Source organism: Delphinus delphis, chromosome 8 (assembly GCF_949987515.2).
Source record: "Delphinus delphis chromosome 8, mDelDel1.2, whole genome shotgun sequence".
Taxonomy (NCBI): domain Eukaryota; kingdom Metazoa; phylum Chordata; class Mammalia; order Artiodactyla; family Delphinidae; genus Delphinus; species Delphinus delphis.
In genome coordinates this window covers 40,810,044-40,837,968 of record NC_082690.1, presented here as the reverse complement: position 1 = coordinate 40,837,968, position 27,925 = coordinate 40,810,044, and the positions used below count along the sequence as shown (strand labels likewise).

Here is a 27,925-nt window from a genome sequence, read left to right as displayed (position 1 = left end):
GGTGATTCTGTGATGGAAAGTAGCTTATGTGTGATTAGCGTATAGGGAATACCAGCATCATGTGTGAGTCACATTGGTTCCCATACGTTTTTTCAGCATGTGAGTGATTTGTGCCACCAAAGAAGATCTGGATGAAGCAAGCTTCAGAGGAATATGGCGCACATGATGCCCATTAACCCCACGCTCTTCCTCTTGGCTGCACGTTGGTTAAATGCCCTGTTCCGGAGGTGCTATCAGGTGGTTCTGTCTGGTCCTTGTGTGTTTCACTTTTTTACTTGGGTGCATAACTCAGCAGCCTTTCTTACACACCCTCCATCACACTACTGTGTTTTTTGTTTTTTTGCGGTACGCGGGCCTCTCACTGTTGTGGCCTCTCCCGTTGCGGAGCACGGGCTCCGGACGCGCAGGCTCAGCGGCCACGGCTCACGGGCCCAGCCGCTCCGCTGCATGTGGGATCTTCCCGGACCGGGGCACGAACCCGTGTCCCCTGCATTGGTAGGCGGACTCTCAACCACTGCGCCACCAGGGAAGCCCACACTACTGTGTTTTTAATCAGGATTGTTGCTGTTTGATTAGTGCTCAAGGTACAAAATCTGCAGAGACTTGGAGTGATCTGCCTCAATCCTATATACTCCATAGCTCTGTTATTTTAGTGATTTTGCAGAATACTACTTTTTTTTTAAATACACAAATTGTATTATTGCAGAGATGTTTGTATTAATTTCCCTTTTTACCTTTCGTCTACCTTTTGTGTTAATCTTCATTTTATAGAAGCAAAACCTTTGCCCTGGACCAGGGTAGGACCTAGAGGTGATGGAAGAGACTTCAGGCAGACGTGTGCTGTGACTATTTCTTCATACTCTCTCTCATCTGGACTATTTTTTTTTATTTGTGTTATCGTTATTTTTATTATTTTTAAATTAATTCTTATTAGAGTATAGTTGATTTACAATGTTGTGTTAGTTTCTGCTATACAGCAAAGTGACTCAGCTATACATATACACATACACACTCTTTTTTAGATGCTATTCCCATATAGGTCATTACAGAGTATTGAGTAGAGTTCCCTGTACTATACAGTAGGTTCTTATTAGTATCTATTTGATATATAGATTCTGTTCCCATATAGGTCATTACAGAGTACTGAGTACAGTTCCCTGTACTATACAGTAGGTTCTTATTAGTTATCTGTTCGATATATAGTAGTGTGTATATGTCAGTCCCAATCTCCCAATTTATCCCTCCCCCCCTTCCCCCTTGGTAACCATAAATTTGTTTTCTACATCTGTGACTCTACTTCTGTTTTATAAATGTTTTTAGATTCCACATGTAAGCGGTATCATATTTGTCTTTCTCTGTCTGACTTACTTCACTCAGTATGACAATCTCTAGGTCCATCCATGTCGCTGCAAATGGCATTATTTCATTCTTTTTTACGTCACTTGGACTATTGCAATAGATTCCTGACTGGTCTGTACTTCGGTTCTTGACCCTGAATGGCCAGTTTTTGACATAGCATCCAGCGTGAACCTTTTAAAATGAATACCAGAAGATGTCTTTGCTTTTAAAATTCTGAAATTATTATTATTATTTATTTATATTTTTGGCTGCATTGGGTCTTCGTTGCTGCGTGCGGGCTTTCTCTAGTTACAGCGGGGGGTGCTACTCTTCGTTGTGGTGCACAGGCTTCTCCTTGCGGTAGCTTCTCTTGTTGTGGAGCACAGGCTCTAGGTGCGCAGGTTTTAGTAGTTGCAGCACACAGGGCCCAGAGCGTGGGGCTTCAGTAGTTGAGGCGTGCGGGCTCAGTAGTCCTGGTGCACGGGCTTAGTTGCTCTGCAGCATGTGGGATCTTCCCGGACCAGAGGTCGAACCTGTGTCCCCTGCATTGGCAGGCGGATTCCTAACGACTGTGCCACCAAGGAGGTCCCTAAAAGTTCTGAAATTATTTTGTGTGGATTTTTAGGATTGAGCCAATGAGTAACTATGTTGATGTATTTGGGAGCTAAGGGTCTAAATGAAAGAAGGATACAAACATGGAATGAGGGAAGACAAGGAAGATCCCAGTGGTGTTGGATTGGAATTAGAAGTCTCAGCATAAACTCACACACACACACACAGACACACACAAATAGATTTCCTATCTGTGTCTGTCGAAAGGACCTGGGAGCAATGACATCTCTGTAGCAGTGAGCACAGCTAGCATCCAAATCTTCTTTTTAAAATTTTATTACCGGGACTTCCCTGGTGGCGCAGTGGTTAAGAAACCGCCTGCCAATGCAAGGGACACGGGACACGGGTTCGAGCCCTGGTCCGGGAAGATCCCACATGCTGCGGAGCAACTAAGCCCATGCACCACAACTACTGAGCCTGCGCTCTAGAGCCTATGAACCACAACTACTGAGCCTGCGTGCTGCAACTACTGAAGCCGGCGAGGCTAGAGCCCGTGCTCTGCAACAAGAGAAGCCACCGCAATGAGAAGCCTGCACACTGCAACGAAGAGTAGCCCCCCACTCGCCACAACTAGAGAAAGCCTGCGCGCAACAACGAGGACCCAGTGCAGCCAAAAATTAAATTTATTAAAAATTTTTTTTTTTTTATTACCGACTAAAGGAACTGAAGGTTCGTTGGAGAAATGGCCAATTGTAGGGCTGGGGCAGGGAAAGTACAAGATAAGCCCAGAACATTTTGTGCCAGGAAGTATGGAAGTGCTCAAAACCAAAGGGAACATATTAGGTACAGGAGCTAGTTTGAAACAATTTAAGCATCAAAATAAATAAAAGTAACGGATTATAAAATATTGAAAAACAAAAGACTACCTGAGTCCATGTTTATGCTAAAAAAGAAAAAAATGTGGGGAAGGTGAAGTTCCTTTTTGTAGTAAAATGCCAGCTAATAAATGTAGAGGGAAGAATAAAGTTGGAAAATCTTCACTTTGCAACCACAGTTGAAGTATTTGATTCACCACTGGATGAAAGCTTGCTGGGGAACAGAATACTTACAGTCTAGGAGGGTCGTCTCCCCATAGACCACTTATTTCTCAAGGGAAAAAGCCACTTTTACAGCAGAGCCCTGGCAGAAGGCACCTTAACCAAGTGACCATCATAGGTGACATTACCTGTCATGGGGGAAACTGTTGTCAGGCGCCTCCGGGGGTGTCCTGTGGATGACCAACAACCCTTCCCTTATTGGGATCCCTGCCAATAATGCAGAACCTAGATCAGAGTATGGAGAAACAATGAACAAACACAAATGAAGGGGTGTCGCACAAAACAGAGGGCCAGTGCTCTTCACACGTTAGGGTCTTGAATGACAGAGAAGGGCTGTGGAACCCTCCCAGGATAAAGCAACTAGAGAGATGTGACATCTGAATGCACTGTGTGTGGTGCGGGATTGGATCCTGAGTAGAGGGGAAAAAAAAAATTGCCGTAAAGGATAGTTCGGGAAATCTGAATATAGATAGCAGTAGTGTTTTCGTTTTTTTGTTGCTGCTTTTAATTTGGTAATTGGACTGGGTTATGTAAGAGAATATCTTATTTTAGAAGATACACACTTTGAGAGGAAAGGGTCATAACCTCTACAAGTGGTTCAGAAAAAAGGTATATATTATACATACATGTGTATAAAAGGAGGATGTGTGGCAGAATGTTGACAATGTAGTATTTCGTTGTAATATTTTTTATGGTGATGCTGTATTTTATGTTTACAAATTTTATTTATTTTTTCCAGTTTTATTGAGCTGTAATTGACACATAACACTGCATAAGTTTAAGGTGTGCAACATAATGAATTGATATATGTACCTATTGTGAAATGATCACCACAGTAAATTTCATTAATATCATCACCTCAGATAGTTATTTTTTTTTTTCTTATGATGAGAACTTTAAAGATCTACTTGCTTAGCTTTCAAATATACCATACGGTATGGTTAACTATAGGCACTGTGCTGACGTTACATCCCAGAATTTATATATCTTATAACTGGAAGTTTTTACCTTTTGGCCACCTTTACCCATTTCCCTCACCCCACCATGCCTGGCCTCTGTCAACTACCAATCTGTTTTCTGTCTCAGTGAGTTCAGTTCTATTAGATAACACATATAAATAAGATCAGAAGTATTTGTCTTTCTCTGTCTAATTTATTTCACTAAACATAATGCCCTCAAGGTCCATCCATGTTGACACAAATTGCAGGATTTCCTTCTTTTTTATAGCTGAATATCGCTGTAATATTCTTGTAACTTTTCTATAGGTCTGAAAATAATTCAAAATAAAATGTTTAATTTTAAAGAAGAGATGAGGTAAACAAAGCAAAATGTCAATATTGTTTTAAACCCCTAGGTATCTGTTGTATTATTTTCTGTAATTTTCTGTATGTTTGAGCTAGTTAATCTCAGATGATCAAAATTTAAAAAGAAATAATATTTAAATACATTGAGTACTTTTTTTTGCATCTTTACTAGAACATTAAGTTCTCATATCTTTTTTCCCTGGTAGCCGGGTCATCGAAACTTTATTCACTGGACAGTTGTCAGATTCTACATTGGATTAATACAAGTTCTTCTTTTGTGTGGTCTAGACGTTCTGGATGTACTAAGGGACTGGATTCTCCACCTCAGGAGAGCGACACTTCAGACTGCCGCTTAGTTGTCTAGTCTGTTCTTCTGGGTATAGTGCTGGCCTCGTGGTTCCTTCAAGCAGCGGTCTCTGTCTAGCTCCCTTTTCACTTCCGCTCTTGCACTTAGCAGGCTGTGTAATATTATATTGTTTATGCCATCATTCTTGACTGAATTAAAGGAGCCCTGCAGTTTCCATCGGAGGCTCGCCACCTTAACCTATGTTCCCTTGGCTTTCTGCCCTGTAGTCACAAGTCCTGGACCACGTGGTCCAGGCTGTTATTCCCCTCCATACGTGAGAGCACTGTGCACTGATGGGCCTTTGTCTAAAGCAGAAAACTATTAATGCAGAAATGCCAAACAGTTTATTGTTTGGGATGGGTAGTGAAGTATCTGGGGACTCCTTGGCACTCATTTAGAAGATAACACTAGATTATGCCCATTTTATCAAGGAGCAGATATTAGCTCTGGTTGGGTTGTCTTTAAAAGCCAGGCTTAGCTGTGGGAAAAAAGAGAACTGGTGAATTAACTTGGTTTAAAGGAAAAGAAAACTATCATTCCAATTCAGTTTTTTCAGTTTGGGCTACAGAGAGTACTTATATATTTTCACACTGGTTTAAAACACCTGTGCCCTGGGGTCAGTTCCCGCAAAGCAAAAGTGAAGGCAAGAATGGACCATTTGGAACTTTATTTATTTGCTTGTGTTTGAAGCTAGAGGTTGGTTTGAAGTCGCCTGGAGAGGTGAAAGGGGAGGAATTTGTTTCTGTTTTAGAGAGAGAAGTAGTCCTGAGATTCTTGGAATTTTACTCTATTTTATCAGGGTTGGGCTCTCTGAGTATATGGCAAGAAGCGATCCTTTGGGACAGACTTCATTTGGTCTTATGTTGGTGTCGAAGGTGCTTGAAACAGATTCAGGCCTGTTTCATCCTTATGAGTTCTTGTTACTATTTCACGTTTATTTTTAAGCGCTGACCACTACCCATCTCTTTCTCTACCACACAATCAGGGTCCCTTTCTATGTGATTATTCCCATTGAACTTGAGAGTTTATAATACAGTTGTTTTCAGTTTTTTTGGCAACCCTAAAATATAGCAAGAACTTTCAAATTCAGTGCTTCATAGGTTGTATTATGACCTACCTGGATCCCCTGGGTATGTGTATATATATGTGTGAATGGTGTATATATATGTGTGAATGGTATCATTTACATTAAAGTGAAATAGAACTGAGTTTCAGTTTTGCAAAATAAAAACATTTTGCAAACTTTTAAAATATTCTATCGATAGTAATGACTGCTGTGTTCCCTTTCTGCCTCCCAGAAACAGCAAGCCCAGGGCTTACTGTTTTGTTCAAAGAAACTTTCCTGTCTCCCTCCTTCTCTTTCGACCTTCTCTGACCCAACTTTCTTCAATAACCTGTGCTTCTTGCCTCCTCTTCCTCGTGTTTGGAAGGTAAAGATGGAAACCTGGGTTGATACCCCATCTCTATAACGCACTAGTCACGAAATCCTCACTTTCCCCATTTTAAAATGGGGTCAGAGTACACAGCAAGGGGTGGTTCCCTTTTCTTGCTTCTGCTGCCCCTTCACTCTCTTCACTGTGCTGGTTACCAGGTTAGAATCTCTTCCGTTTGAAAATTCCTCTAATGTCCTCCCAGGCAGTTAACTAGATCTTTCTATTGGTGTGTTGTTAAACTTGCGATTTTGGTGAGTTGCATTAACTTCTCAGGAAGCCTGATTCCTGCGCTACCCTCACAGTTGCATGTAGCATTTAAATGCAGAAGCAACGCAGATAACCTATTCCCACACAACACCCGGGGAGGGAGGATGCATATGTTTGTCAGAAGATGCTAGGGGCTGGCTCAGAACTCACAGCCCTTCAGATGTGGGCCCTCCTAACCAACTGGGTGATAATAATGAGAAGAATGAAAATAAAGCTTATCAAAAAAAGAGGGACAGCAAAACGAGGCCAAAGCCCCTCTGGATGGGTCGGACCAGGAACAGAGAGCCTTGCACTAGCCTTGCACTAGCTAGTGTTGGTGCCACGGAGAAGCTGCTGGGCTGGCCCACCTCCCTGGCTCCCGTCCTGTCTCCCCTCAGGCTGTGTTACCCTCTGGTTCTCCACCAGCTGCGTCTGTGGTACAGGAACAGGTTTTAGCTGGGCTGACACTTAGGAGAAGGGGTGACCCGTGCCCTAGGCTCCAGACCGGGGCCCGGAGAGTGGGTGGAGGGATGTCTGTGACGTGGGTCACTTGTTAGCAGATGTTGCAGCTGCTGCCATGGAGCCCCCGGAGCACATGTTTCCTGCCCATCTTTCATTCTATCCGGCCAGACACATATGGAAAGCCCACAGCTCGGTCTGCACTCTCAGCTGGACAGAAGTGGTGGTATTGTTCTTGGTGTAAAGCCAAAACTTATTTCTTGGTTTCTGTACAGTTGTGAAAGGCGATGCAGATCTCACTTAAAGCTACTCCCTAGAAAGAAATGAGTGCCCTCCTTCAGCCAACATGCGGCAGAGCGGAGTGGAAAGGGCGTGGGACCCAGGCTGGAGGATCACTGTGGATTAGGGACTCTGTTTCCTCAGCTGGGATAGTGGTATCTGACAGGGAGAGCTTGACTGTTAGTTGAGATACTACTTATCATAGTACTTGGGAACGGTTAAAGCACTCAGACAGGTGTTATTTATTTGATACAGGGTGCTCTATGAAGTTGAGAGGGAGTGAAGGAGGGACGGAGGGAGAGAGAGAGAGAGAGAGAGAGAGAGAGAGGGAGTGTGTGTGTGTGTGTGTGTGTGTGTGTGTGTTCACTCTGCTAGTCAAGAGTTGAGATATTACTAGAGGAGATAAGACGTGCATGTCTGTACAACATGGTTGAAGGTGATTCTCTGTCTCTGATGGCTTTAAAGGGCTCTGGGAGTTGAGTGGGGACAGTTTCATGCAGAGGGTGATATCTGAGCTGGGCTTTGAAGGATGGGCCATGGAGGTGGACATGGAGGGACAATTGACTTTAACAAGTATTGGAGAGAGGGCCCCCCGGGCAGAGGGATTGATGTGAGGAAAGGCACAGATTTAGGAGCAGATGGGGCCTGTGCAAGCCACAGCAATAATTGGGTTGGACTGGAGCATCGGTTTGGATTTGTCTTCTGGGTGGCGGGGAACCAATGAAAAAACGTTGAGTCAAGGGAGTGTCAAGATCAGAACTGAGCTTGAGGGTCAGTGATCTGGCAACAGTTTAAAAAGGTGGACGAAGGAGACCAGAAGCTCTCCTTACTGGAAGACTGCTAGGAAAATATATAAAACACCTGTTTGCCTCCCAAAATTATTGGTTTTTTTCTTCCAGTTTTACTGAGGTATCATTAACAGACAGCACTGTATAAGTTTAAGGTGCACAGGGTAATGATTGGACTTACATGCATCCTGAAATGATCACCACCGTAAGTTTAGTGAACACCCATTGTCTCATACAGATACAAAATAAAAGGAAAAACTATTTTTCTTTGTGATGAGAACTCTTAGGATTTGCTCTCTTCACCACTTTCATATAGAACGTACAGCAGTGTTCATTCTATGTGTCATGTTGCACGTTACGTCCCTAACACTTATTTACCTTCTAACCGGAAGTTTGTACATTTGACAGCCTTCATCCGGTTCCCCCGCCCCCCATCTTCCACCTCTGGTAACCACAAATCGGATCTCTTTTTCTATGAGTTTGTTTGTGAAGTACAATCCCTGGTGCGCAACATGGCGATTTCGACATTTTTATCCATCACAAAATCATCACCCCCCAATATCATTTTGAAGAGTAAATGAGATAAAGGATGTGGAGTTAACATTTGGAGATGAATCACGATGGTCCAGGTCCCGAACATCCTAGCCGCATGGCTGCAGCTGAGCCTCCTGACATGTGCTTTTAGGCCAGGCTAGGCTGTCAGGCCCTGGGTGAAGGTGTAGGGCTGCACAGCCCAGCTCGGGCAGGTCCCGGCACCCTCCCGCTTGGACCTCCTGCAGGTCCCTCCCTTTACTCCTGCCCCTGCCTGGTTCTTGACTTCCTTTGTTTCCCGCTTCTGGCCTGGGAATATCCAATACCCGGGGCCTGATCTGCTCCTTTTCTCCGATTTGACCTTGACCCTTGCTAGGAAGCTCTGCCCATGCTGGTTAGTTGGAGTAACCGAGTGTTCAAACCACCCTGCTCCACCAGGCTCTTGGGACCTCCTCCAGCTCGGCCTTGTTGGAGTGACTGGTCCAGAGAGGAGCATTTTAAGAGACTGAGAGTTAGACACACATTCAAATTCTGATGCTACCACTGACTTCCTCGGGTGAGGGATCGCTGAATTACTGTGAGCTTCGGTTTCCTCCAGGGTAAAATGAAGATAAGACCCATCTATCTGTCTATTCCCCTCCCTCGATTTGGTTGTGAGGTTTAAATGAGGTAATGTAATGATTTAAAGGTGGCGTGGTGTCCTGTGAATATCGGTTGTCTTTTCTTCTCATCTTCCATTCCAGATGAAGAATATTTACTTAGGAGCTCAATGTGTGCTCAACCTCTGTCTGTAGACTCTGTTAAATTTCCTTTCTTCTTCGTTTGCAAAAGCTTTGGTGTGAAAAAATTGAGTTATTTATGCTCCAGCAGTTTCCATCACTGCCCTGGGGGAGGCCCCTGACGTCCCAGGACAACTCGAAGCACTTTTCCTATGGAAAGAAGGTTACTAGATGCTGGCTACACGCACGAGGACTGCAGGCCGGAAGGGTTTCCATGAAATCCTAACAGCATTGTCCCTTTTCAGGAGAATGTGTTTGGACAGCAGCTTGCCAGAAACCATCCATCTATAACCTGGGGCCTGTCTGTCCTTCTTACAGTATCTGCTGTTTTATGCCCAGTAAGCCTTGGTGTCTGGACCTCATCAGAAGCATTTGACAGAGGAATACTGATGCAAGAGCAGAGTGAGGCTAGCCCCGGGGTCCTGTGCTATCCTGATTGCTCTATTTTTTATAAAACGTAGGAACTCAAGTTTAATGCGATAAGAGTTGGAAGGGACCTTAAATGTCTTTCCCACCCCCAACTCATATTTAAACCATTCCTGGTTGGCAAGAAGTTACCCTATTAGAGGATGCTTTCAGAAAGTGTGTGACTTTTCACAGTCGTCTCCAAGGGCTCTATCTGAGAAGTCCCTTCTTGACGTCTGTGGGCATAAAGACACCTGATGAAGAAGAGGGGGTGCTCAGAACCTGGCCTGTTGCACCCCCTTCACCACAAGAATCTACTCTCTAGACAACATACCCATCACTACCCTCTCCTGTCACAAGTATAAAGGCCGACCCCTCACCAGAGGAGGGCGACCCTTTGAGGCTTTTTATGTCCCTCATAAAGGGACCAGGGAAGTCCAGCTCAGTGTCTTCCTACTATCCTGTCCTCTCTGCAGGGTGGGAGGGAGAATGGTGGGCACCCCCTCCCCCATCTCTGAAGCTGTAACAGAATCTGCTAGCCACTTGGTACAGAAGGATGTCCCGTGTGCAACTGCCGGGAACCAGGTAACACTACTCAGAATCTAGACATTAACGTCATCCCCATTTGGAGCTCCCTGGCTTTGTAAGTAAGTGACCGGAGGTCACCCGGCTGTGAGGGTCAGAGTTAGGTTTAGATGCAGCTAACATCAGAGCCCAGGCACTTGGCACTCTCCCGCTGTGCAGGCTGTGGAAGAGAGTGTGTCAGCTGTCCCCCAGCAGCTGGTCCCTGTGCCTGGAAGGGACACATGTTCCTGTACCTGCTTGGTGGGGCAGGGGAGTGGGGCTGGGCTCAGGGCTGTCAGGACAGGCTCAGCGCCAGGCCCTCTGCGTACCGGCAAGGAGGGGAGACACAGCTTCAGCCCTGCACCCTGAAAGTCCTACTGGCCTGTTTTCCACGGTGGCCCATGTGAGTCGGGAGGCACTCAGGGGCATGAAGAATCTTCCAGGTAGTAACGGTAGCCTTTGCGGAGCGATGTAGTTCTCAGTTTGCAGAGGAGAAAACCGAGGTCCAGAGCTCCTTCCCAGAAGAGCAAGTTAACGGCAGAGCCTCGAGTGGGACCCAGCTGTCCTGGTTTCCCATCCTGCGCCCATCTCCCTGCCTGCAGGCTCGCAGTTTGGAGCATCTGCCTTCTGAATGGAAACCACTTGGACTGCAGTTTGGGCCTGTGCCTTCTTTTTTCTTAGAGGGGTTGGAAAACGGTCGATTTGCCGTCCAGTGGTGTATTACCAAATGTTCCATCAGCATTCTCGTCCTCAGGCTGGATGTCCTTTGTTTCTTTGCTCTAAAAAGGACTCCTTTTGTGGTTCAATTTTCTGCATTGACTCTCCTCCTCGCTTCCTACTCCCCGCCCTATAACCCTCTCCTTTCTCTCAATTCTCACCCCAAATTAAACCAACTCAGCATGTTTCCTTTGCACTTTTCCTTTATGATGGTTTCACTTCTTTCGAGGGTCTTTCCCCACCTGAGCCCAAGCTGCTGTCACGACCAGTGTTGGCCAGAAAGCTCGCAAATATTCAGCTTTACTGCAGACTTGGGGGTTTGGTTTTGGTGCCGGCCTCGCTCCTGTAGTGGTGTTTGGTGACTTAGCAAACACCTGAAAGTCTGAGGCAGGGAGGGAGGGATTATGGGTGGGGCAGGAGGGGTCCAGACACCTGCACTTTGATTTACTTGGAACAATCTGTTCTTGCTTCTCAGGTACCCAAATAAGCTGCTTCTCCCCCAGTTCTTTCTCGTGGCGTCAGGCCTCCTTCGTGGACTCTTATTGCTGGGCAGCCGTCCAGCAGAAGGACTCCTTGCAGGGTGACTCTGGAAACCTTCCATTGTGTCTGCATAAGGTAACTGGGGACATTGCGAATCTCACCTGTTTGCTTTATAGACGCGGGAACTGAGGCCCAGAGAGGCTGCACCAGTCCAAAGCCACAGGGATGCATGTGGCCAACCAGGGCTGTAACTCAGATCGTAAAACTGTAGCACGTTAAAATCAGAAGGAACCTCAGAGATTACTTGGTCCAGCGCCTTCCTTGAGGAGATGGGAAACTGAGGCGCTCCTTGATTTTAGCTCCATAGTGGCCGGCACCTCATGTGTCTCGGTGGCCTTTCTACCCTTGATGCCCAGCGGTGTCTGAACCATACGAGGCTCTCAGTACATTTTTTATGCCTCAGTGAGCTTTGTTAGAGAACAGCAGAGTTGGGACTCAGAGCTTCGGCCAGCTCCTATTCCACCACACACAGGGTCTCTTGGAGAAAGTAAGGACCAACGTAGAGGTCAGTAGCTTCCAGCGCATGTGTTACTGCAGCATCGAGAAGCCCAGGGATGATTCCATCTGGGGGTATTGATCGCAGCACAGCTTTTGGAATACATGCCTTTGCTTTCTGATGGGTCCACATGCTGCAAGGAAGGGGAGATGCTACCTGGGAGACACCAATGTCCTGCAGAGAAGAGGAGCAGGTCAGCAGCTCCGTGGTCGGGGGATTGTGGAGGCAGGGCTCACAAAGGCTGGGCCGTGTGGAACTTGGGCCAGATTTGGCAGGTTTGTGCAGCAGGACGTTCTCTGCGTAATGAGGCAGCTCCGCTGGGTCTTCTCCATACTTGTGAAAGTAGGACTTTGTTTCAGCCTGTCATTACTTTCAGCCACTGGTTCTTTTGTTCATCATGCAAATGAATAGAATGTTTGTGCATCTTCAGCGTCCACCAAGGAAAGCATGGAATGTTAGCTTTTTTATTTATTTATTTATTTATTTATTTATTTATTTATTTTTGGCTGCGTTGGGTCTTCGTTGCTGCGTGCAGGCTTTCTCTAGTTGTGGCGAGCGGGGGCTATTCTTTGTTGTGGCGCGTGGGCTTCTCATTGCAGTGGCTTCTCTTGTTCCAGAGCGGGCTCTAGGCATGCGGGCTTCAGTAGATGTGGCACATGGGCTCAGTAGTTGTGGCGCGTGGGCATAGTTGCTCTGCGGCGTGTGGGATCTTCCCAGACCAGGGCTCAAACCCGTGTCCCCTGCATGGGCAGGCGGATTCTTAACCACTGCGCCACCCAGGAAGTCCCGGTGTGTTAGCTTCTAAAAAGCCAAAGACTGATGTTTGTTTGACTCTCTCCTGCCTCGACCTGTTGCTGAACAGTCAGCATACTTCTTTTTTAAAAAGAACAGTTTAAGTCCTTTGCTTAAACTGACTCAGGCTTGTTTCCCTCATGTTTATGTATTGCATGCCATTTGGCACAATGATGCCCTACACTGACTCCTTTCTTCTTTGGGGTTGGGCTTTTCTCTTTGACTTTCGGCCTTAGCGTCAGTTGGGTCCTCATCAACTTTGCATGACGTAGTAGCCTAGGCAGCAAGTAATAAGGATCTTCCGTATGAATGGGCACAGTTCTAGAAACTGAATATCTTTGTTTGCAAATCTAAATGCATGCTGTTGTAGTTTAAATCTGTTGGTTTTAATGGTCTTCTGAGAATGGAAAGTTGTAATCAGTGGCCGGGCTGGAGGTTGACGGATCCACGGAAGAAGAACGTATATTCTGGGATTGTCCATTGTAAGAGTTGACAGGGACGTTAGAGACTGCAAAACCTTTAGAGCAGGAAGAAATTCAAAGATTGTGATCCACGAATGCATTTTACACGTGAGGATAAGGACACCTTGAGAGGTCACGCCCAGGAGTCACAGGACTAGTTGCTGGCTATAAGATGAGAATCAGGTCTCTGGGCTCCCACTGCCCCTGCAGGATAGAGGGGAAGTCTTGTAGAGCAGCGCGGGTAGTCAAGCTTAAGTTTTCGATGTTAGTGAAAGACGAAGGAGCTCTCTTTCTGGTGATGGTAGTCTAGCTTGTTTTGGTGGAAGTTTGACTGAGGATCTGAGCAGAGTTCTTGCCAGGTTCACAGGGCTGGAGACAAAGATTGAATAGCCCAAGTCGGAAGGACCCTGGTCAACACCGTAGGCTTGAAAGGCCATCGCTGAGGAGTGAGGGGTGATCCAGAGTTCAGCCAGCCCTCATAGGGTCTAGAGTCTTGGTTCAGAGCATTTCAGTATCGATTGAATGAAGAAGATTTGGGATTGTCAGTGTCTCTAGTCCACCTGCCAGCCAGAAGCAGAAACAAGCCAGTCCTCCCTGGAGGAAGTAACTTCATCCAGAGCCTCAGATTCTCGCTCCGGTTTTTCACCTGTGATGTTCAGCATCAATCAAAAATAACCAGAGCACGAGAGAAAACCCAGAACTAGAAACAGACCCACAGGAGATCCAGATAAGGTAGGAGGACCTTACCTGGATACGTGTGACTTTCTTAGCCAGGCCAGATTCTGTAATCACAGCTGCCTTATTTTCACATTGATGCCTTTTCAAGTGGTGTGTGTATGTGAGAAAGTATACACATCGTTAAGATTCACCATGTTAGCCATTTTTACGTGTGCAGTTCAGTGGCATTAAGTATGTTCACATTGTTGTGCAGCCATCGTCACCATCCATCTGAACCTTTTCGTCTTCCCAAACTGACATTCTGTACTCATTAAACACTAACCCCCTGTCTCCCCTTCCCCGACCCTGGCAACCACCACTCTGCTCTCTGTCTTTTTGAGTCTGCCTACTCTAGGTACCTCATCTAAGTGGAATCAAATAATATTTGTTCGGTTGTGTCTGGCTTATTTCACTTAGCATAATGTTTTCAAGTTTCCCCCGTGTTGTAGCATGATGCGTCGGAATCCTCTCCCTTTTAAAGGCTGAATAATATTCCATTGTATGTATACGCCACATTTTGTTTAGCCATTCATCCATCAGTGGATACCTGAGTTGCTTCCACCTCCTGGCTTTTGTGAATAATGCTGCTGTGATCATGGGTGGATAGATATCTGTTCGAGTCCCTCCTTTCGGTTCTTTTGAGTACATGCCCAAATGTTGGGTTGTTGGATTCTTTTTCAAGTTTAGAAAGCTTTTCCTGTTGGTTTTCTTTTGGCCTCTCCACACTCAATGGACTCCTGAATCTTCAGCTGGCTGGGACCATCTCCTCCAGGCTCCTCATTTCACAGAGCGGATGTGGAGGACAACGGCAGGCGATTGTCCAAAGTCCCATGGCCAGACGGGTTGAGCACATGGCCTCTATCAGATTTCAGGTGTTTTTCACATGTGAAAAGGTACAGGTTTGATTTATGCGGCTTCAGAAATCTAGACTCTCACCTGTTAGTGAAAGTTACCAGTTGGTGAACTTTAGCTCGGCACCAGGAGGGTCTTCCCAGCAGAAGAGCTGTCCAGTGGGGGAGCCCACTGTTGACCCAGGAGGTCCTTAATTCAGGGTGGACATGGAGATGTGTGTCGTCTTCCCATATCTTTACTCCTCACTCTGTCTGTGCTTCCGTCATGTAAAAACCCGCCTCCTTAGATTAGTTCTTTGTTCTCGACACCGAGCTACATCATCCCCACCCCCTCATTCATTCAGGACTTTGGTGAGAGTTCATTACCCTAGGGTGCGTCCTCCCAGATACACATCTGATGCACCATTCTCTGTCTCCGAGGACTTTCACCCCCTTGCCACTTGTCACCGTTCCGGCGGCTGCCTCGCTCTGTGTGCCTCATTACCTGGAGCTACGTTAGGACATCCCACTCCCTACTGCCACCTCCTGCCCTCCAAGGCCCTCCGCCACCCCCTTCAGAGCAGACAGAAGCTCGGACACGAGAACACCCTCAGCTCCCTGCCATCACACGTCCCTGCTGTCCCCATGCAGCACCAGCCTTCTCTGTCCTTTTGGTGAATGGATGAGGCCCCTTCTCCCGAGCGAAGCTGCTCTCCTGTGTGACCCACTGTGCTCTGGATCCCCCTCCCCACCTTTCCCCTCTGCATCCTCAACCCGTCCCTTCTCGCAGGCTCTCTTCCCACTGACGTTTTAGCATGTCCGTCTCCACCAAACTGGTCTTGCCCAGGGTCACCTATGACCTCCCTGTTGCTAAGTTAATTCTCACTCTCAGGGACTTGTGCTACTTGGCTTCTCTCTGACATCCAGTCTGGTGGACCACGCCCTCCTGCAGATGCTCTCTTGACTCTCCGGTTAGAGTCTCCCTTTGTCCATCTCTGAGAAGTTGGAGTTCTGTCCTAGGCCACCTCCTCTGCACCCCCTCCCTGGACCATTCCATGTCCCTGGTTTCAATTTCTTTCCATGGGCTCTTCACAGCCAGGTCTTTGTCTCCAACCCAGCCTTCTCTCTCTCCCTCTTTTTTTTTTTTTTTGCGGTATGCGGGCCTCTCACTGTTGTGGCCTCTCCCGTTGCGGAGCACAGGCTCCGGACGCACAGGCTCAGCGGCCATGGCTCACGGGCCCAGCCGCTCCGCGGCATGTGGGAACCTCCCGGACCGAGGCACGAACCCGTTTCCCCTGCATCATCAGGTGGACTCTCAACGACTGCGCCACCAGGGAAGCCCCTAGCCTTCTCTCTTGAGCTCCAGATCCACACACCCAGCTGAACCCTGAACTTGAACACTTGAAGGTCTGGCACGCGACTCCGGCACAGCTTGTCCAGAGCTGAACTTCTGTTTCCTGCCTGTCCCCACTGTGACCTCTAGCTCAATTAATGACACCACCAGCCACCCTGTTACATCAGCCCGAAGTCTGAGGGCCATTCTGACTCATTCTCCACCCCCACATCCTGTCAGTCATGTGGGGATGGAGAAAGTGGCCCCATCGGGTCTGTCTTCATAAGGAGCTCTTAAACTCTTCATCCTTCTTTCCAGCCCCTAGGGCAGCGGCCGTCCTCTTGCCCATCTTGCCGCTGTCATTCCTACTCTCCTTCTACCCCTTTCCACATAATCACAGGTGTTCTTTTTTGCCTGACTGTCATTTCCCTAAACAAAACCCTCCAGTGTCCCTATGAAATGTCTTTATTTCTTTAAAAAAACAAAACAAAACAAAACTATTCTGGCTGACAAGGTTCAGTCTCCCTCTGGCCCTTGTGAACCGCCGCAGCCTCACTTCCAAATCCGGTGAACTCCTAATGCATTTTCCCAGTCTCAGCTTAAATATCATTTCCACCTAGAAGCTTCCTCTAAACCTCTAGACTGAGGGTTGTTGCCAGTTCAGACTGCTTCAAGGGCCAGGTGGGCCAATGTGAAGCGTCCAGGAATAAAACTGTGGGCCTGCTGTGTAGACCGTAGACTGCATGCCCTGCCTCAGACATTCAGATCCTAGAAATGGGCCACTGGCCAAGCAGAATATCAACTGCACTCCACGCTGGTCTGTGTTGCGTGGGTGTGTATTCCCAGAGCAGCCTGCACTTTTCCTGGAATCACCCTGGGATATGGTCCTTACTTGCCTTAATTCTCCTTAATTGATTCTTTATTTCCAAGACTCTAAGTTCCACGCAGGCGGAGACCATGACGTGTCTTGTTCATCACTGTACCCCGAGAGCAATGCACAGTCCACAGTGGGCGATCAGGACACACATATGGAAGGGAGGAGAGGAATGAGGCAGCTTGCAGGTCATGATCTGAGCCAGACTTAGGTCTCTAGGAGCATTCTGACTGGTGCTCACCATGAGGGGGTTAGAGGCACAGGGTTTATGTGAACACTTCTCAGCGCACTTCCGATGCCAGAGTTAAAACCAGGAGACCCAAATTCCCCTCCCCAAAGAAGTTTCTCGGTGTAATATTGAAGTAGGTATTGGTGTAGTTTATGGCAGTGGTAAAATTCATGCTGTCATCCCTCCCCACCTCCTTCTTTCATTTCTCCTGCCCTGTTTCTCCTCCCTTTCTCTCCCGCTCCCTTTATTTCTAGTAGCCTCTAGTATCTCTGAGGAGTCGTCTCCGGTGGAAATATGGGTGCATTCACGGGGCCAGCAGGTGGCACTCTAGGACTGTTTGACAACCGGCCTTTTTTGGGTGTTCTGGTCTCTTTGTTCAAGTTCATAAAGTAAGCAACTGTTAGGCAAGATTTCTTCCTGAAACAGAAAAGCCAGTTTTTGACTGAAAAACAAAAACTTAAAACAACAAGAAAATAAAATGAACAGAGTTGTCAAATCTTGCTGTATTTCCTTTAAGTGGATTCACAGAAACTTAGTTGCAGGGGTTCTCTGAGGCTTCCAGACGAGAGTTTTTCAAACCTTAGCATTATCTGTGTGAAAACACGGGGTCCTAGGCCCCATCCAGAACACAAGTTGGAAGCTGTGGGGTTAAGGCCAGGAATGTGGTTTTTTATCTACTTTTTAGGAGAGTCTGCTTCTGCTGGGCCAGCTTGGGTTCCAGTGTAGACACCACTCATCTAAACCAGGGTTTCCCAAACTCCGTGTGCACGCAGATCACCTGGAGATCTTACTGAAATATAGACTCAGATTCAGCAGGTCTGATGGGGGCCTGCATTCTGCATTTCTGACAAGCTCCCAGGTGATACTGAGGGTGCCTGTCTGTGGACCACTCTTTGCAAAGCAAAGGTCCAGGGCAGGGGCTGGCAAACTGACATACACGCTCTGGCCAAATCCAGCCCATCACCCGTTTCTGCAGATAGTTTTATTGGAATACAGCCATGCCCATTCATTTACACATTATTACCTGTGTCTGCTTTTATACTATGACTGAGTTGCCTAGTTGTGACAGAGGCCCTATGGCTCACAGGCATTTCCCATCTGGCCCTTTGCGGGAAAAGTTTTGCCCATCCCTGATCTAGAGCTCTGAAGCCCTCCCAGATGATCCAGTGAAAGAGAACTCCCTGCCTCGTACGACAGTCCGTATCACGTTCATACAGATCTTTAGGAAGGTTTTTCCTTGCTTCCTTGTAACTTGGTTCTAATTCTCTTGACAGGAGTCTTCTCTTCTTTCACAGACAAATGCTCTGCTTGCCATCTTCTCTTTGACAGGTCTCTCCTCCTGTTAGGTCCCTTCCAGAATGTCACCCAGCACGAAGCCTGCTGCCTTGGGTGTCTTCCCTTGAGTGCAGAATAGAATGACATACCCCCTTAATTCTCTCTCCTCTGTAAACTGCCCATGGAATGCATCAGCCTTTCTGGGGAGCTCTTCACTCATTGGACTTCCCACAATTGAGGTTATCTTGAAATGCACCACTATCCAAACAACATGCATTCAAGAACCCACATCTTTCACGAATCCTTATATGTCGCTTCCCCTATGGAATTTGTTCTTGGTTTACCTGCTTCCCGCTAACTGACCCTTAAACGTTAGGGTCTCATGTCCTCCCTGGTTCTCTTGTCTTCTTCTCCGTGTTCTCCTTGGACGATCCCAGCCATGTTCTTGGCTTTGACCATCTATAACCTACAAAATCCTTGCGAGGATGGCCAGGTTGTCTTCTTTTTTTTAGTTATGTAGACACACCTCCACCAGGGCAGTGCCTTAACTACACCTCCACCACCCCTGCCTTAACTACAGGTATCTCGCGTTCAGACTCTCATCTTCTCAGGTCTGCCTCACTCCCCTCTGCTGTGAATCTTTTCCTCCTTGTTTCTTTATTTCAACTACTGGTACCACCACCCATGCCCTCATGTAAGCCAGAAACCCAGGATTAGCCTTAGTTCTTCCCCTTTTCCATCCATCACTTCCAACTGGGCACTGGAAGGTATGTTCCCCCTCTGTGTAGTCTCAAGTCTGTCTTCCTCTCCCCACTGCTGCTGCCTTAGTTAATGCTCATCACTTACCCCCTCTTTGCTGCAGGAAGCTCCTGCCTCGTCTCTCCTCTCCAGTGTCTTCCTTTCTCCACGGCTGTAATAATCTTTCTAAAATAAATTCCCATCATGCCCTCCACCGGCGGCTTCCCGTACTGTGGGAGCTTCATAATAAGGTCCCTGCTTCCCCTTTGTATGAGTTTCCTAGGACTGCCGTGACAAATGACCACAAACTCAGTAGCTTGAAAGAACAGAAATGTCTTCTCTCCTAGATTTGGAAATCAGGGTGTCAGCAGAGTCGGTTCCTTCTATGGGGCTCGGAGGGGAGGGTCCATTGCATGCCTCTCTGCTAGTTTCTGGTGGTGGCCGGCAGTCCTTGACGTTCCTTGCCTTGTAGAAGCATCGCTCCAGTCTCTGCCTCTGTCTTCACGTGGCGTCTCCCCTGTGTGTCTCTGTGTGCTTAGAGGGATACCAGTCACTGGATTAGGGTCCACCTTAAGTTAGTATGACCTCATCTTCGCTAGTTACATCTGCAAAAACTCTATGTCCAAACAGTGTCGTATTCTGAGGTTCGGGATGGACATGAGTGTTTCAACCTACTACACACCCTTCCAGCCTCAGCTCTTACTACTTCCTCAGCTGTGGGCTTGCTCATTTACTTTGGTGCCCGGGATGGTGAGAATTCACCAGGTAGACAAGGAGAAAGAATTCTAGACAGAGGAAAGAGGATATCTGAAGGGCCACAGAGAACTGAGTGTTAACATAATAGTGCTTTTTTTTTGGCTTCGTTGCTGCGCGTGGGCTTTCTCTAGTTGCGGCGAGCAGGGGCTACTCTTCGTTGTGGTGTGCGGGCTTCTCATTGCAGTGACTTCTCTTGTTGTGGAGTGTGGGCTCTAGGTCTGCGGGCTTCAGTAATTGTGGCACATGGGCTCAGTAGTTGTGGCTCGCAGGTTCTAGAGCACAGGCTCAGAAGTTGTGGTGCATGGGCTTAGTTGCTCAGCGGCATGTGGGATCTTCCCTGACCAGGGCTCGAACCCGTGTCGCGTGCATTGGCAGGCGGATTCTTAACCACTGTGCCACCAGGGAATTCCCCATAATAGTGCTTTATGGGTTGTTTGTTGTTGTTGTTTTGCCTCACTGTACTTTAAGACATAGCTCAGATGTTACCTCTTTTACAAAGCCTTGCCTCACCTCCCCAAGGACATCTCTATTCCCTCAGTACTACATATTTTGTGATCATCACTTTTACGTTTTGATTATTTAATTATTAGCTGGTATTCCCACCTGACCTGTGTGGTCCTGGGGCAAACTGTGCACTTCCTCTTTGGGGCCATGCTCCCAGCCCACTGCCTAGTACCTGGCAAGTGCCCAGGAGATGTTTTTGAATGAATTTACCCATCTGCATTTAATCCCATAAGACGTGTGATCGCATCCATTTCACGGGAGGAGTTGCTCCGTCCTAATTGGATGTTCCTTTGCCTTAGATGAGCTAGAGGGGATTTGAACATGGAAGGAGGCTGGGGCGGATCCCCTCCAAGGTCCCTGCCATCTGGAGGGTCTGTTGTTCTAACTACAACTCTTTCCAGAAACAAAACAAGATTTTAAGGCAGATAAAATAAGAGACTTTTCAGTCTCTTTCCAGAGACTGAAAAGTGTACCAAGTTCTTGGTTTCACCTTGCTGTGAGAAACTTCACCAACTTTGGGATAGCTCAGCACTAACTAACATGGGCATCGTACAGAATCATGCAGTCATAGCTTTGAAAGATGCCAAGCGTCTCAGAACTCATTGGGCGTAGACAGAGCTTAGAAACAGAGCCGTTCCCATCCAGCAGATGTACTCATAAGGCTCGGTAGTTTTTCCATGTTCCTTATTTGGACAAAGGATTTTAAAGACTATAATTTAATGCTTTTTTTTGGATTCTGATTTCATTTGAATTCATTTTAAAGCCATCTTGCTGCAGATTCACTGCAAGTCACCTTTTTATTTTTGATGAAAAAGAAAAAAGAGGTTTAACTCTGGAGAAAAACTAAGAAACGGGGCATTCAACTACATTCCCCTAGAGGCGATCAAGGTGCAAGGATATTTTAGAAGAAAGCAAACACCTTTAAACATTCATGTAATACCTTTAAACTTTCATTTATCAGATTTCAATGAGCTGTGTTGAACTGTTCATTGGTGCTAATTATTACACCGTGTTGGCATGTTAGAAAAATTGCTACAGACTGTAAACAGTCACTTCCTACTTCACAAGAACAGTTCGAGATAAAATACTATTATTCAAATAGCTTTGAACCAAAAGTGACTTATACACATATTCCACAGTCCCCAGTTAGGAATAGTTTTCCCTCTGTGGTTCCCAAAGGAAGTGTCTGGTTCTTTCCGTTATGGAAGCAGCACAAACTCTACGTCACGCAGTTAAATGTTTATACTAATGAGCACCCTTCAGAGTGACTAGGATTGAAGGAACACTGCGTTTCAGTGTAGCCAACTATGAGTTATGTAGCCAAAATGCAGCTAATCACAGCCTGTTGTGTGTGTCATTGTGTAGCAGCTCTTTGCAAATTGGATTAATAGTTGTTTGGTTTTTTTTGTTTGTTTGTTTTTGCGGTACGCGGGCCTCTCACTGTTGGGGCCTCTCCCGTTGCGGAGCACAGGCTCCGGACGCGCAGGCTCAGCGGCCATGGCTCACGGGCCCAGCCGCTCCGCGGCATGTGGGATCTTCCCGGACCGGGGCACGAACCCGTGTCCCCTGCATCGGCAGGCAGACTCTCAACCACTGCGCCACCAGGGAAGCCCGGATTAATAGTTTTGAGGACCCCATCCCATGCCAGAACCCCAAAGGGAAGCAGCTGCGTTGGTGAGGGCTTTGCGGAGTTTCTGAGCCATTTGTGCTATTTCTCTTGCCCTTGGGGCAGGGATTCCTAAAGTGGGCTCCATGATAGCATCAGGAAGTCCACGAACTAGGATAAGAAAACACAGGGCAGCTTTATTTTTTATGTACCTCAAGCTAAAATTTAACATTAAAAAATATGTATGTAAGTAGGCAAGAATCTATAGTGGTATTAGTGCCATGTGTGACTGTCACCAACAGAAATCGCAGCTATCTTAGCGTATTTTTTACTCTTCATCACTTCAGAGTTACTGTGTTGTTGGACCATCTGTTAGATCCCGTTAAATGTGTTGACAATGACGCACATACAAATTTGTCTTTTAATGTTGTGACAGCTGTATGTCAACATCATCCATTTCCTTTGCGAATTTATGTGTTCTTTTATGCATTTAAAAACGTTATTCTTCACGAAAAACAAGGAAAGACTGAGGAGCTGTCACAGAACCAAGGTGTCTAGGGAGACGTGACAACAAAATGCAATGCATACCCTGGATGGAATCTTGAAACAGAAAGAAGACAATAATGAGAACACTGGAGAAATCCAAATAAAAGCCTGAAATGTAGCTAGTGGTAATGTGCCAACGATGGTTCCTTCGTCTTGACAAGTGCGCCATGGAGATGTCCGATGTCAACAGAGGGGAAAACTGGATGAGGGTTATTCGAGAACGCGCTGGACCATCTTTGCAACTTTTCTGTACATCTGATCTATAGTGAGAGTCACACTCTTACTTGGTCTGCTGCCGGCTCCCAGAGAGGTCGGGGTGGGAGTTTTGTGTCAACTCAAGGCCATCGTAGCCTCTTCCTGTGACAGCTCTGAGCAGCTGTGGAGAGAGACCAATCCAAAGGTAGGGAGGAGTTTTCCAGAGAAGTAAAATAATTTGCAGTGTATTATGGTGAAAGAGGCATGGTTCTGGGATCAGAAAGGTCAAGCTTCATATTCTGTCTCTATCACCAGCTTTGTGCTCTGTGGCCAGAAACTGCTCTGGGCGTCTTCTTTGCAGAGTGAGGCCATCGGCAACGGCTTTGCCAGGGTCACTGTGAGGACTGAAGATAACGTGCTCACTCACTAGCCTTTCCGTTGGTTTTAGCTGCTGTGTTTTAGTGCCTACGACGTGCCAGGCACCATGCAAAGCATTTTTCATAAATTATCTAATTTAATCTTTATAACACCTGTATTACGCGACCATTTGATAGATAGGGAAACTGAGGTCAGAGGCTCAGCAACCTCTCTGCGAAGACCGCTCAGCTGAGTTTAGTCTCAGATCTGTTCTGGCTGCAGCTTCCTGGTCTTCTCTGAGGCTAAGCCTTTCCTTACCGCCCCGCGGACCTGGTTACTGGAGGCACTGCGCTCTCTCTGACTTCTGAATCCCCTCTCATTTGTTCTGAATGTACATCGAGATCGGGTTGCTCCCCTCATGACTGTCACCCATTGTGGTTGGCTTCTCCAGGCTTGAGATTATCTGGCTGTAAAATGAGGATGTTGGGTGGTCCTCACGGTCTGTCCACTATGGAAGTCTGTTCTGCATTTTGTGAATTTTACCTGCTTATTTCAGCTGTTTCATGGGGGTGATTACAGGATCACTGAAGCCAACATTTTTCTAATTTGTTTTGGGCAACGTTATGCATTTCTGTCATTCTCCCAAATTCCAGAGAGGAAAACAACAGAGTTCTAAAAGCCTTGGTGACCTCCTAAAACCATAGCAATTAAAAAAAAAAAAAGAAGAAGAAGAACCCAGAGGCCACTGTGACATTTACATGTTCCTTAATTGCGCTTTTGTCAAGGGATTATTCTAAAGGACAGGGAAATAATTTTATTTTTTTGTTTCCTTCTATAATTAGGGAGGAGACACCATGTGTCACCATGTAGCTGCCAACGATTTCAAATTAAAGTCTATCGAAGTGGAGGGGAAAGGTAGTTACCAGTGTCACGTATTACCTGGACAGGTGAATTTAGCCATAAGAAGTAGTTGTTGGAGAAAACCGCTAGCAGTGCTTAACGTGGTTACTTCAGGGGGTGGTCTGTTGATCCCGTGATTCGCTCTCTTATTTTTCAGTTTTTCCCCTACATCCTGTTACTGGTGGCGATCCTGCTGTACCTTCCCTCCCTGTTCTGGCGTTTCGCAGCTGTTCCTCATCTTTGCTCAGATTTGAAATTTATCATGGAAGAACTTGACAAAGTTTACAACCGTGCAATTAGAGCTGCAAAGAGCGTGCGTGACCTTGACTTGAGAGACGGTGCCTGCCCAGCTCAAGAAGTTAATGAGAACCTGGGGCAAAGGTAACTTAGCCCCCAGCCGCTGGCCCATCAGGATTTGGGAGTATGAGTTAGCAGCCCTGCTCTTGCCCATCTGGGCTTAGGGTTCTCACTACCAGTACATGGGGAGCTGTCATCCACCTGGTGACCCCCTTTGAGAGCCAGGAAGGCCCACTGCCCCAAATCTCACCCTCACCTGTCTGCCCCAGCACCTGTCGTCACATCAAGAGTTCTTCCCTTGGGGCTTCCCTGGTGGCGCAGTGGTTGAGAGTCCGCCTGCCGATGCAGGGGACATGGGTTCGTGCCCCGGTCCGGGAAGATCCCACATGCCGCGGAGCAGCTGGACCCGTGAGCCATGGCCACTGAGCCTGCGCGTCCGGAGCCTGTGCTCTGCAGTGGGAGAGGCCACAGCAGTGAGAGGCCTGCGTACCGCAAAAAAAAAAAAAAAAATTAAGCGGGGGAAAGTGATTTATTATTGCTTTTCCTTTTTTTTTTTTTTTTAAAAGAAAACAACCTGATTTTATTCCCTGGTACTCTAGTGAAGTTACAGGTAGAGAAGTACGGGAGGGAAGGCATTGGAGATTTTCGGTGTGATACTGTTGAATGTGTTTCTATTTGACAGTCTTGGTTAAGGGTTTAAATTATTTTTATTTGTTTCTTTTCAGTTTGTGGGAGATATCGGAAAGCCACTTCAAGTACCCAATTGTGGAGCAGTACTTAAAGACAAAGAAAAACTCCAAAAATTTAATTGTCAAGTACATCAGCTGTCGGGTGCTGTCACTCAGCATTATACTGTTAGCAGGCGTCTACCTGGGCTATTACTTTAGCCTCTCCTCCCTCTCGGATGAGTTCATCTGCAACATCAAATCTGGCATCCTGAAAAATGACAGCACTGTCCCCGATCGATTCCAGTGCAAACTCATTGCCGTCGGCATCTTCCAGTTGCTCAGTTTCATCAACCTCGTGGTGTACGTCGTGCTGGCTCCTCTGGTGGTCTACACGCTGTTTGTTCCATTCCGACAGAAGACGGATGTTCTCAAAGTGTATGAAATCCTGCCCACTTTTGATGTTCTGCATTTCAAGTCGGAAGGGTACAACGACTTGAGCCTCTACATTCTTTTCTTGGAGGAGAATATTAGTGAACTCAAGTCGTACAAGTGTCTTAAGGTTCTGGAGAATATTAAAAGCAGTTGTCAGGGCATTGACCCCATGCTTCTCCTGACAAACCTCGGCATGATCAAGATGGACGTGGTTGATGGCAAAAATCCTGAGCCCGTGCAGATGATGGCAGAGGAGCAGGGGGACCAGACGGCAGATCTCAAAGGTAGGCTTAGCTCTCAGGGTGGAAGCTGCGGAAGCCCACGGAGCACCTCTGCAGCCGCCTTTTATGAATGACCGACAGTCTTTACCCCTGCCCACCGTTGTTAAACCGTTTTCCTGGTGTGGTTTTAGGTGAAACCCCTCAGTGCTGGGAGAGAGAGGGGAAAGCATTGGTGCTGCCCCAGATTTCCAAAGGAAAGCATCTGTGCTTTCTCTGGGCTGTGCTGTCTTCCTTCTCCTCATTCTCTGTCTTTCTCATACTCCATCTCTTGCTCAAGCATTCTTCTCTGATGTCATTCTTGCTAATTTTTGTCTTGTTTTACCGGCTTTTCTCCCTATACTGCCGATCGTCTTGTCTGTCACTCTCCAACGCTTACAAAAGGGACTGACAGTTTATTGATTTAACTGTCGCCCTGACCCAACTTCTGCTGCTCTGCAACGAGGCTAAGATTAACTGGGTAAGGCAAAGACCAGGAGGTAGATTTATAGCAGAAGTTCATTAGCGCCAATGGGTCCTGCCGAGGGACTTCCCTCATAAATGCTTGTTTTCCATTTTGACAGATTTGAATGGACACAGTGGAACGAAAATAAATAACGGAGAGCAGAATGCTCGACAGAGGCTTCTGGATACTTCTTGCTGACGATTTTTTTCCCGTGAACTTCAGATCAGCGACCTGGGCAACATGGGATTCATTTTGGCTGAAGAACCTCTGGCAGGTACCCAGCTGGTTCGCAGTAGATGGTTCTCAGCAGAGATACTGGGTATGTCTTACTGAGTCCCTGGTGAAAACGATGGTTAACAAAACGTTGTGGAGGATGGTTCGTGAGCTTCCTACGAGACAACGTGGAGACAAGTAAGCCACAGCAAACGTAGATGTGTACGTCATCATCAGACGGAAGGTGGAAAGACTAATCCTAGTAAGAGTAAGAGACCTTTTAGTGCCTCAGAGAAAAACACCTTTATGTACAGATAGTGCAACGAGCCTCAGAGCTACTGGAAAGCAAGGACTTTGGGATCCAATCACTTTGGAAGAGGTTGTCTGCAGGGAAGTCCTCTATGGTCAAAAGCATTTGAGACAGGATGTTACTTAAACAAATTCACAGAACACAGAAGGCTTAAAGTGAGGAACGTTTCGCCTATTACGATCAGAACGTATAAATGACATCTGCCACATGGGTGTGCTTGGAGCCAGAACAACTTCGCAGTTTATTTATATTTAAGAACATCTTTTAAAAATTCATTTAAATTTAGAATCGTGTGATGTCAAAATTGAAGGCATTTGGGAAGAACATTCTAGCATTGATGGGGAATTATAGAATAAATGTTACAAATGGGTATATAGTGTATCACCCAAGCATTGTTTCATAAACATTTAAGGCTGACCCAGAATATGAAAACCCTTTTTCCAATTCTGATCATGTAAATAGATCCTAACTATGTTTACATTTTATACAAAATTCTTAAAAATGACATCTGTGGGGCTTCCCTGGTGGTGCAGTGGTTGAGAGTCCGCCTGCCGATGCAGAGGACACGGGTTTGTGCCCTGGTCCGGGAAGATCCCACATGCCGCGGAGCGGCTGCGCCCGTGAGCCATGGCCGCTGAGCCTGCGCGTCCAGAGCCTGTGCTCCGCAACGGGAGAGGCCCCAACAGTGAGAGGCCCGCGTACCGCCAAAAAAAAAAAGACATCTGTGGACCTCCCTGTTTTTATTCTTAGAAAGTTAATACATTGCTAGTGAATAATCCTCAGGAGCTTCAAAGTTTATGGATGGCTCTTAGGGACAGTTGTTTACCTGATCTAATTACATAAGCTGCTCTCCACCTTTCAGAATATTCACAAAAGCAGATTTTATTTATGCTTCTGTGATGGTTTCTGAGATGGAAAGCTAATGATAAATATCCAGGATGCAATCAGTGTTTTAAATTATTCTTACTGCATAATATTTATTACCATTGAATAATAGTGTGACTTAGAAATGTCAGTAACCTAAATCATCAATTTGCTGCATTTTTATATCACTATATCTGAGATATTATATCGCAGTTCTCTACACTGGTTTCTTTTTATAATTTGAAAATTTTCTGAAATATATTTTTCTGTGCTATCCTTTTTTTTTTTCAAAAAGCCTCAACTTCTTTATAGATAGCCCCTAATTTATAGTTTGAAGTGGTAAAAGTAGGTACATTATTTTAGGGGACCAGGGACTCTCTAAGCCCTGTCACATGTAATTCTTTAATTAGAGCCCCTAACCTCTGCATCCC

The 27,925-nt window shown here is 46.5% G+C and overlaps 1 protein-coding gene across 1 annotated transcript in view; it reads left to right on the top strand.

The window, feature by feature from the left end:
- Nucleotides 1-27,453, top strand: part of PANX1 (pannexin 1) — a 35,958-nt gene extending 8,505 nt beyond the window's left edge. Inside the window, exons 2-5 of the mRNA XM_060017229.1 lie at nt 11,314-11,453; nt 24,145-24,368; nt 25,010-25,668; nt 26,226-27,453. Coding sequence (XP_059873212.1) covers nt 11,314-11,453; nt 24,145-24,368; nt 25,010-25,668; nt 26,226-26,305 — 1,103 coding nt within the window. The 3' untranslated portion in view covers nt 26,306-27,453. The remainder of the gene's footprint in view (nt 1-11,313; nt 11,454-24,144; nt 24,369-25,009; nt 25,669-26,225) is intronic.
- The last annotated feature ends 472 nt before the right edge of the window (nt 27,454-27,925 follow it).